The sequence below is a fragment of the Anticarsia gemmatalis genome, chromosome 16 (assembly GCF_050436995.1).
Source record: "Anticarsia gemmatalis isolate Benzon Research Colony breed Stoneville strain chromosome 16, ilAntGemm2 primary, whole genome shotgun sequence".
In the NCBI taxonomy this organism is placed as follows: Eukaryota; Metazoa; Arthropoda; class Insecta; order Lepidoptera; family Erebidae; genus Anticarsia; species Anticarsia gemmatalis.
The window spans coordinates 5,390,995-5,404,944 of NC_134760.1; the positions used below are offsets into that span (position 1 = coordinate 5,390,995).

Here is a 13,950-nt window from a genome sequence, read left to right on the forward strand (position 1 = left end):
TTTTAAACCTAAAAAATATGTTTAAATCACAGAAATAGTCATTTTTTTGTATAAACGGGGTGAATAGAATCGTTTGAAGGGTGAATAGAACTTTAGTATGGGGTAAATGGAAACATAGCAGGGTTCAATAGAAACGCGTAAGGGGTGAATAGAAACGAGTGAGGGGTCAATAGAGATTAATAAATAGGGTTGTCAAAAATTGTAAACAAAATTAACATAAACAATGAAAAATTAATAGTTATTAATGTTCTGAAATTCACAATTATCATTGTATCAAAGTTATAACGGCAAACTACTGCATATAGTATGAAAGTTAGTTAGGTGATCTTGTTTTATTTTTTGAGTTAATCTATACGAATCTATACTAATCTATACTAATATTATAAAGCTGAAGAGTTTGTTTGTTTGTTTGTTTGAACGCGCTAATCTCAGGAACTACTGATCCGACTTGAAAAATTCTTTCAGTGTTAGATAGTCCATTTATCGAGGAAGGTTATAGGCTATATATCATCACGCTACTGCCAATAGGAGCAGAGTACGGGTGAAAAATGTTACAAAAACGGGGACAATTTTGACCCACTAGCTGACCCGCGCAACTTCGCTTGCGTCACCTAAGAGAATGGGTCAAAATTTTCCCCGTTTTTGCAACATTTTTCGTTGCTCCTCCGCTCCTAATGACCGTAGCGTGATGTTATATAGCCTATAGCCTTCCTCGATAAATGGGCTATCTAACACTGAAAGAATTTTTCAAATCGGACCAGTAGTTCCTGAGATTAGCGCGTTCAAACAAACAAACAAACAAACTCTTCAGCTTTATAATATTAGTATAGTATTAGTATAGATTCTCTCTTATGTGACGCAAGCGAAGTTGCGCGGGTCAGCTTGTGTAATTATCAACGGTTATTTCAATTTTTAAACACACAACCTCCCTTTTCAGCATGTTGGATAAGTCGTCTTTGGCAGCCCTAACAGTTTTTCCATTCACCCCTTTGGTCGCTTCGATTTACCCCTATCGCTGGGTGAATAGAAATTGACCATTTTTTTAAGGAAATATCGTAAAATTATGCATATTTTACGACAAATATGGTTTTAGCTCTTTCTTCATGGCGCCGGACATGATATAGAATAACCCGACAATAAAAATAACAAGTTATTCGCAACAAATTTTTAGGACAAAGTTGAAAATTGTTTCTATTCACCCCGTTTTACGGTAGTATTTTATTAAAATATATGATGTATTTGCATATTCAAATATTTTTAATTAATAATAATGAATAAATACCTTCGCACTGTTCTTAAGTTGCATCCATCTGATTTTGAATAGTTTTAGTAATTTCAAGACAATAAAAACTTATTTAAATTGTCAATTTTGCAATTTTGTAGCGGCAAGTGAGTAAGGCTTATTAGAACACTCAGGCTATTCATGGAAGTAAGGCTGTAGTTATATCATTTTGTGTTACAGGACAGGTAACATTTTTTTATTCTGTTTTATGTCAATAACTATTAAGTAAAGTATTATTTATTCTGTTACAAAGTCAGATATTAAAGTATTCAACTACTAAGAGTATCTGACTTGGCTCATCACTATTCGGGAAGGTAAAGGGAAGAGACTGTCAAATTGACAATATTGACAGAATGCATAAGCAAAAAACAATTTTCTTGTAATGAATGCGTTCAAGTTCATAGCTGCATGTTATCTAGTACCGTCTGCAAATAATTATGCTTTGATTTAGAATCTACATGATGGAAGAAATCCTGAAGCCTTCTGAAGTCATTTCATAGAAGCATACACAATTTACATTGTACCGTTTGTTGTATTTTTTACAATTGTTTTATTATTTCGAATAGTAAAAATAAATTTAATTCTGAATGCAGCTTTTCCATGCGATAAATTGAAATGGCAGCCATTCAATATAGATTTATTGTTAGTAAATAACTGGAAAAATATCAATGCAAAACTGATTGATTTTGGTATATTCACCTGTCCGCTTTCAAAATACGATCGCCTAAACGATCCAGGTACTTTGTGAAAGCTAACTTTGTATTCGAACGCACTGTTTAATGATCATAGAGCGAAACCGTATAATAAGTGCCGGTTCCATTAACAAAATAAAACTTGAATTTGTGGGAATATTAGAAATAAATAACTGAACAAGATGTCACGACGCGGGCGTGGACGTGATCATAGAAGCTGGAGCAGCCATTGTTCCAGAGGTGCAGCTAGGCCACCAGGTCTGCGCGGCAGAGATATTGGGTTATATTTCAGAGACCAACAACGTTTACATGGGAAAATCAAAAAGAATCTAGATTATGTAGTAAGTATATATTTTCTACTATTATATTTGAATTTATAGTACATTATCTTTATATGAGTACCGTGACTCGTAAAAATAATCTTTTTTATGTATAAAAAATCAGTTAGGTTATGTTTTGGTCAAGACTAAGGTTTCTAGTATATATCATATCAATGAATACACATGAATGAAAGAGTGAGCATGCAGGTGAGGTACTAGTGTGTAATGGAGTTACCTGGTGTCTGGATTTAAATGGGTTGTTTGCCTTTTTCTCTTATATTCTGCTAATGCTAATTCTGTAATTATGCAGTTTTGCAACAATTATACATGAAAAACAAATGTTATGCTATTTTCAAAGATCCTTCAAAGAACTTCCATTGCTTCATTCACATCCATACATCTTCATTAGCAAGATCGCCTATTACGAGTATGCCTGTAATCAGACCAAACCTTGGTTTAAAAGTTAGATTGGCTATATATGAAATTTTTGGGTTCAAAAAATATATAAAGTCACATTTAGGCTGCTGTAGGTCTATTATTCAGCTTTAAAACTTTCCAAATCAATCTCAATCCATAAAGTGCTAATTGACTTGCATATTTTTTGTTCCACTCATAATTAATTTTGCGTTCATCACATATCAAATGCAAATTTTAATTTATTTAACTTTATTTTAGATCAACTTAAGAGTCCCACCAGCAATTGTAACGGGAATGGAAAACAACCTTAAATTAATACAAAAGTTAAGAGAGGAATGCAACATTCCATTGTCACAATTTGTGGGGTTAAACTCTATTAAAATAGAAAAAGACTGTGATCTGTCTAATACACATTCTTTGAATGATGACACAAGTACTCCAAGTACTTCGAGCAGTCACTTAAGTGATGTGAAAGAAATGCAACCAGAACTAAGTGCAAGTTCTGTTAAAACAGAACCAGTGGAGGCAAAAGATATTAAGACTGAAGGTACTTCAAACAAAAGACTGTTGTCACTGAGAGGAGCCGGTGATTTCAAATATGGCTATGAGGACATCATCACAGGGACATTTGATGAAAAACTTGATGAATGTCTTGCTCAAAAATCCTTAATTACCAAAAGAAATAGTGAAACGGATGATCTCAGCATCGTCCTCCATGCAGATTATCAAAATATGATCAATATGAGGGAATATAAGAAATTCAAAGCTTTTCGTGAAACATTACCGACTTACAAAAAGTCTGAGTATTTATTAAGATGCATAAACAATAACCAAGTGATTGTTATAAGCGGTGAGACTGGTTGTGGAAAATCAACACAGGTACAATAGCTTAAAGATTCAACAATTAAACCTTAGTCTCTTAGTTACCAAGTACTAATTGATGAATTGTTATTTTACAGGTTCCACAGTTAATTTTAGATCAAGCCATAGAAAATAAGCAAGGTGGATATGTAAGAGTTCTAGTCACTCAGCCGAGGCGCATAGCTGCTTCCTCCCTGGCTATGAGAGTTGCTCAAGAAAGGGCTGAGCTCATGGGAGCTGGTGTTGGATATGCAGTTAGATTAGAAAGGTGAGAAAGTAGAAGACATTTTCCTCCCTAAATTTAGAACCCATGTATGTCATATTAATAATTAATAATAAACCTAAACTTTGCTATATTGGCTCAAAATGGTACAAAATGTATGAAACTTTATTGTTGTTTTTGAACTGAACAAAGAATGCAAGCAAAAGCACAAGCAGCTCACTTTCTTTTATAATATTAATGATGATTTGTCACAATTAGGTATTCATTTGTTGTTAATTTTATCTACAGGGTGGATGCAAGAGCCCGAGGCAGTATAATGTTTTGTACCACGGGTATATTGCTGACCACTTTAGAAGTGGACCAGGGGCTGACCAACTACTCCCATGTGATACTTGATGAAGTACATGAGAGAGATTGTGATATTGACTTAGCTATGTTTATGCTGAAAAAGGTAAGCTACTACATGAATTCCGAATTTTTTACTTAAGTTGATATTTTGTATCAAACTCTTGACAGTTTAACTCATACTTATAACAAACAGTGGTAGTCATCTTTAAATTTTTTTATAGGTTAATGAGGAACTTGTCTTCAATTTATTGAAACAATCTTATGTTTATATGTGCTTATTATCACAATTACTATTCTAAATTGTCAAAACACTATTTTCAGGTCCTCATGAAGCGCAAGGACTTAAAACTGATATTGATGAGCGCTACTGTAGATGCCGACACGCTGTCAGTATATTTTGACAACTGTCCAATGGTACATATTGAAGGCTTAGCTTTCCCTGTAAAAGATGTATACATGGAAGAAATTCTTGAAATGACAAAGTTCAAGTTGCCAGAAGTCAACAGAAGCTTGCACCGTTATCAAGGACATGCTCGTGGACAAAAGAAGAAGAAATTGGCAGATGACATGCAGAAAGACATTCAATATAAAGCTACTATAGGTACCCACATTAAAATATTGTTATTAATCTCCAGGCATTCACATTTAAACAAAATTGTGGACTGTGTGATTCTTCGATTATTTTATACATTTTTCAATTTCAGCCCCATGGCTAGAATCCATCAAGAAAGACCTAAGTCCTGAGGTCTACAAAACACTACAGGACTCGAGAATCGAAGAATTAAACATTGATTTAATTCATGAACTCATGGTAACAATTTGTAGAGGAGAACCGGGAGCTATTCTAGTATTTCTACCGGGAATAATACAAATAAGTAGCTTAGTGAGATTGATGACTGAAAGGGGAAGGTTTCCACCATCTCAGTATTTGATTTATCCTCTTCACTCTAAGTTACCGTCGTTGCAACAACATAAGATATTTGAGAGACCTCCGGCCAACAAGAGGAAGATCATTATTGCTACTAATATAGCAGAGACATCTATAACTGTTGATGACATCGTATATGTGATTGATTGTGGCAAACTGAAGTACAGTGGGCTGAATGTGGAAGAAAATGTTTCTACATTGCTAACCGAATGGGCTGCCCAAGCGAATTTGCGTCAAAGGTAACCTTAACTTTGACAATATTTAAAGTTCACTGATGTCAAATATCTTATACTTATTAAATAACTTTTTTATTCATCAGACGTGGCCGCGCCGGTCGATGTCAGCCAGGTATATGTTACCATCTGGTGACGTCATACCGTGCACGTAATCTTGAAGAGCGTCTCCTGCCCGAGATACAAAGGAACCCGCTACTGGAGCCCGTGTTGGCACTGAAGAAGTTGCGTTTAGGCACCGCGGCTGAGGCACTGAAACTGTTACCTTCGCCGCCTGCTGAACGCACCGTCACGTTGGCGGTTAAGCATTTACAACAGTAAGTAGTAGCTGATTTTTTGGCTAGAAAGTCTAACTTCTGCCTTGATTTTTTACGTATACGACAATACAAGAATATGAAAATTATGTACTACAATTATGAATGTTTCATCATTCATAATATTCGTAATTTTCATATTCTTCTGTACAAAATGTAAAAGTCTATCTTGGATAAAAGTATTCATACAAATATGATACTTCTAGAACCATCCTATTTTCCATGTATACCTTTATTACACTGACTCGATTAGAATTCAAAAGCTATATTTTCGTTTTTATCAGATGTGGTGCCCTGGATTATGCTGAGAAACTGACGCCGCTTGGATGGCATCTAGCGAGGTTACCAGTTCACCCCGCGGCGGGTAAATTATTGATATTGGGCGCTCTCTTCGGTTGTCTTGACCGCGCCGCCAGCGTTGCTGCTGTCTGGGGCTTTAAGGACCCCTTCCAAATTGTTATAGGTACGTTATATCAAATTTAGTAGCATGGTTCGTATAAAACAATGATTAATAGAAGCTTTAAGATTAATTAATTAGTGCCCTATCTTCTAGATAAAAGACATAATAATGTGTAAAAAAATGTGGATATGAACAAGTCATTAGGATTATTAAATTGCACAAAGATGCTTTGCTGGAAACACAGCATCAACTTAAAAAATCATGAATATTTGTGAATCATGACAAATTACCTGTCTGCTATTGTTCTAATTTGGCTGTTTTATTGTTAAAAAGGTCATCAACATTATGTAAATGCAATATTTGAAATCTGATCTAATCCTGACACCAAGTAGCGCCATCTGTCTTTGTGATGAGTACGTAGGAATAAAAAGTTCAAAAAGTAATAAAACCAATCACATTTTAGGCAAAGAGCAAGAAGTAGACGATGTAAAGAAGCACTTTGCTATGGGTGAAGGAAGTGACCACGTTGCTATTTCTGAAGCGATCACACAGTGGGAGATGCTTCCTCGTTCCGACAAACGACACTTCGCCTACGATAACTTTCTTTCCAATAACACGTTAGAACTACTGTCTGATATGAAGAAACAGTTTGGAAGTAACTTGCAACAAATGGGCTTCTTGCCCACTGGAGATATATTTTCTGACTGGGAGAACCGTAACAAGAATAATCTGAGTCTTTTTAAAGCTATTATTGCGGCGTCGCTGTATCCCAATATAGCAACAGCTAAGTAAGATTCATATTTTTAATTTTACTTCATTATTTATGGATTACTTTTGTTGAACATTCAGTTAGTTTCGCGCACGCTGTTTTGTTAGATCTACATTAATTTGAATTATATTATGATACATAATTACATACCTTAGTATTTTCGCACAGGATCTTTAACCGTAGTTGTAAGTAACCGAAAGCATGAAAGCTCATTTTTGCTCTTCAAATCGTGAACCTTAATTTTTGTTGTTAAGTATACCAAAACTAAAAGTTAATCTCTTCAATAGTCTATTATACCACCTCACTGCCTATGTCCTTTTATTGTCAATAATTAAAATTTCACGGCACAGAAAACAATAACAATTTTTTTATTTTAGATGGGCATGCCTGAGGTCCCGTAATCCAAACAAACCGCCAATAGTAAAAGGACGCCTACCGCAGGACGGTTACGCGTACATACACCCGAGTAGTGTGATGGCACATAAAAGGACAGCGAAACGTTTTGAACCGTCGGTGTCTGCGTGCATGAATCCCGGTGCCAACTGGATCGTGTACTGGTGTATTCAACGCTCCATGGAGCTGTACCTACTCGAAGTCACCCTCGTACATACTTTGCCGCTACTTTTCTTTGGAGAATTATCAGTATCAAAAGGTAATTTTAAATCCTCATTGTGTGTTATTTCCATTGACTTTTATGTATAAAATAATGTTTGTTGTCTTTCCTCACATATTCCCGTTAGCGATAATAATATACCTTATGTACTAACTAGTAACAAAATTAATTTATTTTGTTAATGATTAACTTTATTCTTTACAGCTGAAAAGCCAGATGAATGTTACATTACAATATCGTCAGTAAAAGTATTATGCCAAAGACACACCACAGACCTCCTTTGCCAAATGAGGTATTTATTGGAGCACGTTTTAGCGTCCAAGATAGGAGTATCAAATACTCACGCAACTGTACACAATGCGTTCGAAGATCAAGTTTTGAAGTGAGTATTGATTATGACGACAATAAACAACAACGACTACATATATGTCTGTAATCTGCAAATAGCTAGAAGGTCATTCATGATGTAATGTAACCTTGTTGTGGCCTTAGTCCTAAGGCCGGCCGCCAACAGGTTCATGGTCAAGGTTCTTAGAAGGCCAGCATTGACTCTCAATGTCAGTATGTTAGCTGTTTCATATATTGATTAAGGTCTGAAATTTTACTGTGACAATACTAAGTAAATAGATTATGTGTTGTTATTTATTTTTATTAAATAACAATATGTTTGGAATAGCAGAAATTAATTATTATTATAATAAGTTTATTTTCAGAGAATCTGATGTCCATTTTCTTTTTACCCTTCTTAATTTAATACAAAATGTATTTAAACATTATTAAAATGTCAATAAAACACAATATTTTACAAATTATTATTTGATAACAAAACCGATTATAACGCTATAAATCAATTTGTTACAGTGCTGTAAAGGATTTAATAACAGCTGAAGACGAGCGGGCCGAATGTCTCAATGATGAGGAAGAATTATCAGAATCTGAATATTCTGATGTTGGATCAAGTTCGTCCTGGAGACGATAAATAATAATAATATATTAATTTATTTTATTTTGCATTTTCATTTTACCTTGCTTCTTTTTTTTTTTGTCTGACAACTCAGCTTTGACAGCATAAACTTCAAACTGATAACAACTTGTTTTGATGATTTTTTTTTTATCAATATATTGTCACTAACCTAACTTATTAACTTTATTAATTAAAAATATATATCTGTATGCAATGATTTCTTTCAACATGTTAGCGTCTTTACAGGTGAGACGATGTACTAATTTTGTAACAGCACAGATTATTGTGTGGTAATATTTATGCATGATTATAATAATGTATCAGTATACTTATTCTCTAACATGTAATAACAATTTTATATTCATTCATATCTACTAATTAACAATAAGTATTTTTTATGTATACCTTACGATTCATAGTCATATATTTAAAATAGAAATACTAGTCAAGCATTAGGTACAAACACTAAATAGTTACTACCTATAATTTATTATTATATTTTTCAGAAAACTAATTTAAGACCTGTTATTATGTCTGTCCGGACTATACACAGCCAGTATTTAATTACCCAAGAAAGTAATGGTACCCGTGAAATTACGTTAAATCATGAGAAAACAAAGTTTGTATCCAATTTATTGTAATTTTTCATTTCTTCTATAGCAATGGCTCCCAACCAGTGGTCCGTGAAAGTCAAAATATGGTCCGCAAATGATTTAAAAGTTCAGGATGATTATTACACTTTATTTTTTACTAGCTGACCCGCGCAACTTCGCTTGCGTCACATAAGAAAGAATGAAAAAAAAAATCCCCGTTTTTGTAACATTTTTCGTTGCTACTCCGCTCCTAATGTCCGTAGCGTGATGTTATATAGCCTAAAGCCTTCCTCGATAAATGGTCTATCTAACACTGAAAGAATTTTTCAAATCGGACCAGTAGTTCCTGAGATTAGCGCGTTCAAACAAACAAACAAACAAACTCTTCAGCTTTATAATATTAGTATAGATATATTTACACAGTGGTCCCTGCAAACAAGAATAATATAAAAGTGGTCTCGGACTAAGATAAGGTTGGGAACCCCTGCTCTATAGGTAATAGTTTTAATGGATAAGTAGGCACCTTACCTACCTTTACTTTATTCGTGAGTTTCTTGCCGTTTCTTCTCACGAGCAACAGCTTTTCCGAAACGGTGGTAGCTTCAAAATATTATATTTGAATGTACATATCTAATTGTTGCTTATCTTACCTACCTATTTTTATGTAGAAACTCATTATCGCTGGATATGATGAGCCATCTCATAGAGGCTATTAACCATAACAAGGATGATAAATCTTTGAGATCTATTATTTTATCTGCCAAAGGAAATGTATTCTCTGCTGGTCATAATTTAAAAGAATTAGTAAGTTCTGTGTTTTAATCTTACATGTAATCCGTTTACAATTTAATGAAATAAAATGCTTAATCACCAAGACGCGTTCATTTTATTTTTTATTATTTTTTTAGCAATCTAGTACTGGCATGGATCAACACAAACAGATTTTTAATAAAGCTAGCGAGCTAATGAGATCTATTATTCAAAGTCCCGTCCCAGTAATCGCCAAGGTAATGTGCAATTAATGTTTCTTATGATATATGGTACCTACATAATACAACTCATCATAATGAATTATTCACGTTTTTATCTAGATTTACAGTTACAGTTAACCGGTGTAGTCGCTATACAAGTTTGATCTGCATTTTCCGGAACGATACACTTTTCTAATTGACTGTATCTACATAATTGGATATGAAACCACAACAAAAATACTGTAAAAATATTCTATGAAGCGTTTTAATATCTCACTAAATATTTATTCAGGTAAATGGCTTTGCAACAGCTGCAGGATGCCAGTTAGTTGCCACTTGCGACATGATCGTTTGCTCCGACACCAGTAAATTTTCAACACCTGGGTAAATAGCATAATGAAGATGCATCATATAAATACTGTACTTATGGCAACGTGGTATCATTACATCGTTGCAATATCAGAACAACTCTGAAAATTAAGATATGATTGCTTTCAGGGCCAATTTTGGGATATTCTGTTCTACACCTGGAATAGCAGTTGCAAGATGCGTTCCTAAATCTAGAGCTACTTACATGCTCTTTACTGGTTTGTTATATTTCATAACATTTTGATCACTATTCACTAGTTGAAATAATACACCACGTCAGTGTTAGGACATCGCTATTTTGCAACGCTGTTTAACGCTTCAAAGTGTGAAACATTGACATTGAACTGGATTTTTACCCAGAACAATGGTTTTATAGCCATTTGTGTTTTACCTTTTTATCTGTTTTTCCTACTTTGTTATCAAAATACCTAGAACTTACTTACAGGAAAATAATAGCTGTTTTAACTGCAATTCTGTCGTAAACTTCTCTTCATGGTTTTAGGCGAACCTCTTACGGCACAAGAAGCTTACGAAAGCGGTCTAGTAACAAAAGTAGTTCCAGCTAGTGAATTGGATACGGAAGTTAATAAAATCGTTGAGAAAATTAAACTTAAGAGCCGAAGTGTAATCGCACTAGGCAAGGAATTCTATTACAAGCAAATAGAATTAGGTCTACTAGACGCATATAAATTAGGAGAAGACATCATGGTTAAGAACATAAACACTAACGATGGACAAGAAGGAATCAAGAGTTTTGTTGAGAAACGAAAAGCTATTTGGAGTCACGAGTGATAGGTAATTACAATTATCGCGAACAGCAAAATATACTCATGTATTTTTGTATCTTTTTATGTTACCTGATAAGGATTAACTATAGGTTGCGAAGTGTGTTAAATTGCGCCATTTTAAATTTAAAAGCATTATGTAATTTTATACCTATCGACAATATACAGTCAATCATAGAAATCTAAACAATTCTGTACTACTTTCATTGTTTAATAAAAGTACCTAATCAAATTACAAGGATTATTATAATAATTAAAACACGTTTTATTTACACCTAACTTTATTTGCCACTATTGCAATATACTTTAACAAAACCGCGAAGCATAAATTATATGTTAAAGCATACAACACGACATGACACAGGACATTAAAATATTTTTGGCCGATACATCTTACATTATTTACATACTTTATTGAGAATGGATCGCATGAATACATCTTTATTGTTAATTACTTTTTGTAGCATTATTATCAGTGCACACAAATATAAAAATTGTAATAATAGGTAATAAACTTATTCACTAAATGAAAATTTATAATTTTTATATAAAATACATCTAAAGATAAAGGAAATAATAATTTACGTTATGCTCTGCTGGATCTACCAAAGTTAATGATTTATTATTGTCAGCAGCCTTGCATGTCTTATTCACATGCAATATAATACTTGAAACTAGGAGTGGAAGTGTGTAGTGTTTTTACCTATTAACAATTAGGAAATCTATACATCATTATTATCAAACTCTAATATTGTTTGGTATTTTGTATCAGACAAGCATGTAAGAATATTACAAATTCTAAAAACTTACAAAGTTATTGCATCAATAAATTTTACACCTCAAAATATTGAGAGTATGCCTCATATTCCCAAGAATATTTTCACAATACAATGTTTGTGAACCATTAGGGATTGAGATATGGTTACACAGATTGAATAGTAATAAATAACCATTTGGGGGCCATTTTCACAATATCATTTATATGGCTAGCTAAATTCTAAATAACTGATGCTTCAGCAAAACATTGTGAAAAGAGCCATCAGCCTAATAGTATTAAAAAGACATTATTATATAATTACATAGAATTTTCATAGTCTTTTAGGTTGTATAGATTGAACAACATTCACAGGTAGAAGGTTGTCAGCCATATTGGGAATGTTTGTAGTGTTTTGTTCCCAGTGACTGTTGGTTAAGGTTAGTCTCACTTCTTCGCCAACTCATTGGAGAGCCAGTCCAAACCTTCATACAGTCCCTGTCCCTGTGTTGCACAAGTTGCCTGGATGTACCACTGTAAACAAACATTATAAAAGTTTAAATAAATTTTAACAAATAACATCACCATAGGAATTTGTCTTGCTGTTGATATAAATCTAATAATAATAAGTAGAGAATTTTCTTTAGGTTATATAATAGTATGGTAAAGAAGCTCTTAAGTTATAGATAGTATTAAAGTAAACTTACGCGGCGATTTCTTAGATTGTTTAAGTTGAGGGCATTTGTGAGTTCAGCTGCAGTCATTGCATTGGGCATGTCTTGTTTGTTGGCAAACACTAGGATCACAGCATCTCTTAGTTCATCTTCTTTTAACTGGAACAAATATGGAAGTTTATAATTGGGTAATGTTTTTATCAAAATGATCCAGCCAAATTATCCTGCATATTAAGATATTAACAAATTGTGTTAATTCTTTACATATAACTATGTTAGTAAATATAACATTGAAAGTACATAATTATAATATAATAATAAGAAAGTTGAACCACTTAGTAACAAGATAAATGAGAATAGTAAGTATACATTATAAGTCCAAATAATTACTTTATTGTTTTTCATATAGTATAGCTATCATTGAATTTACAAACAGTTTTAACCTGTTTACTAATTAGTTCTACAGAGATAAGAAATTGTTATATTTATCTCACCATATTAGCCAGCTCATTTTCAGCTTCTGCTATTCTCTTTGTGTCGCTAGAATCTACTACGAAAATCAGCCCCTGTGTGTTCTGGTAATAGTGACGCCACAACGGTCTGATCTTGTCCTGACCGCCAACGTCCCATACAGTAAAACTAATGTTTTTGTACTCTACTGTTTCCACGTTGAAACCGATCGTTGGAATAGTAGTCACGATCTCTCCCAACTTAAGTTTATAAAGTATGGTAGTTTTTCCAGCGGCATCAAGCCCAACTGCAACAAGAAAGTTAATAGTAAATATTGTCAGGTGCTCAGCAAGTAAAAACAAGGCTTATGTCGTAAAAGCGACGAAATTCTACGCAATCTTCGACCGATGAGCTGTCATGTCACTTACCCATAAGGATACGCATTTGTTTTTTGCCGAAAAGCTTCGTAAAGACACTTGATATCGTAAGACCCATTGTTGATATTTATTTCCAAAATCTGTATGAACAAATAAAAAACAAAATTTCTATTGTCTAAAGAAGAAACACGTATTCTTGAGAAATAAAGTACCGATGACCATACGCACGTCAACGTATCCAATTTTTTTTTATTTAGTGACGTACCTCTGCGTTTAGTTCACTCGTGAGCATGCACCCAGCGTTTTGTTATTTAGGTATGGTAGAAAGATGGGCTGATGATCTGAAACTTAACAATTTGTTAAAAAAACTGAATTATAACGGTTCATTGAGGCTGAATTGTGGAATTTTTAACTTCTGTGCAAACAATTTGACTGTGATTTTCTTGTAGTGACAGAGAAGGACAGAAGATATGGTTTTGTTAACGTCTTAACCTCTACCTACTATAGATACGTATTATTTTCATAGAAATTGTGATATTTTTATTATATCACGATTTAGTCAATGAAAATTAAGAAAACTATGATGTGACAACAAAGAAAAAGTAGTCAGGCT

The 13,950-nt window shown here is 33.6% G+C and overlaps 3 protein-coding genes across 3 annotated transcripts; 2 read left to right on the forward strand and 1 right to left on the reverse strand.

The window, feature by feature from the left end:
* The first annotated feature begins 1,892 nt into the window (after positions 1-1,892).
* On the forward strand, positions 1,893-8,406 carry LOC142979543 (ATP-dependent DNA/RNA helicase DHX36-like). Its single transcript, XM_076124523.1, has 12 exons — positions 1,893-2,315; positions 2,970-3,590; positions 3,671-3,840; positions 4,084-4,246; positions 4,465-4,744; positions 4,848-5,310; positions 5,391-5,621; positions 5,903-6,081; positions 6,482-6,806; positions 7,165-7,439; positions 7,605-7,782; positions 8,262-8,406. Exons 1-12 carry the CDS (start codon positions 2,157-2,159, stop codon positions 8,377-8,379), a joined length of 3,162 nt encoding a protein of 1,053 aa, XP_075980638.1. The 5' UTR covers positions 1,893-2,156; the 3' UTR covers positions 8,380-8,406.
* A 64-nt stretch (positions 8,407-8,470) lies between these two features.
* On the forward strand, positions 8,471-11,327 carry LOC142979552 (enoyl-CoA hydratase domain-containing protein 3, mitochondrial). The gene is made up of 7 exons (XM_076124544.1): positions 8,471-8,610; positions 8,871-8,983; positions 9,626-9,761; positions 9,866-9,964; positions 10,221-10,312; positions 10,427-10,515; positions 10,800-11,327. The coding sequence occupies exons 1-7, from the start codon at positions 8,578-8,580 to the stop codon at positions 11,087-11,089; spliced, it is 852 nt and encodes a 283-aa protein (XP_075980659.1). The 5' UTR covers positions 8,471-8,577; the 3' UTR covers positions 11,090-11,327.
* Positions 11,328-11,345: 18 nt separating this feature from the next.
* Positions 11,346-13,597, reverse strand: Arf4 (ADP-ribosylation factor 2). Its single transcript, XM_076124549.1, has 4 exons — positions 13,389-13,597; positions 13,005-13,267; positions 12,544-12,669; positions 11,346-12,370 (listed from the first exon to the last, which is right to left on the reverse strand). Exons 1-4 carry the CDS (start codon positions 13,453-13,455, stop codon positions 12,284-12,286), a joined length of 543 nt encoding a protein of 180 aa, XP_075980664.1. The 5' UTR covers positions 13,456-13,597; the 3' UTR covers positions 11,346-12,283.
* Positions 13,598-13,950: the final 353 nt, after the last annotated feature.

Bases quoted from the DNA above. Each gene is read 5' to 3' on its own strand.
- LOC142979543 (XM_076124523.1), top strand. From the start codon at position 2,157: ATGTCACGACGCGGGCGTGGACGTGATCATAGAAGCTGGAGCAGCCAT. The intron at 5,622-5,902 runs GTAAGTAGTAGC...CGTTTTTATCAG, and splicing joins GCGGTTAAGCATTTACAACA to ATGTGGTGCCCTGGATTATG. The intron at 6,807-7,164 runs GTAAGATTCATA...TTTTTATTTTAG, and splicing joins CCCAATATAGCAACAGCTAA to ATGGGCATGCCTGAGGTCCC.
- LOC142979552 (XM_076124544.1), top strand. From the start codon at position 8,578: ATGATTTCTTTCAACATGTTAGCGTCTTTACAG. The intron at 9,762-9,865 runs GTAAGTTCTGTG...TTATTTTTTTAG, and splicing joins GTCATAATTTAAAAGAATTA to CAATCTAGTACTGGCATGGA. The intron at 10,313-10,426 runs GTAAATAGCATA...GATTGCTTTCAG, and splicing joins AGTAAATTTTCAACACCTGG to GGCCAATTTTGGGATATTCT.
- Arf4 (XM_076124549.1), bottom strand. From the start codon at position 13,455: ATGGGTCTTACGATATCAAGTGTCTTTACGAAGCTTTTCGGCAAAAAA. The intron at 12,670-13,004 runs GTGAGATAAATA...TATTTGTTCCAG, and splicing joins AAAATGAGCTGGCTAATATG to TTAAAAGAAGATGAACTAAG. The intron at 12,371-12,543 runs GTAAGTTTACTT...GTTTGTTTACAG, and splicing joins ACAATCTAAGAAATCGCCGC to TGGTACATCCAGGCAACTTG.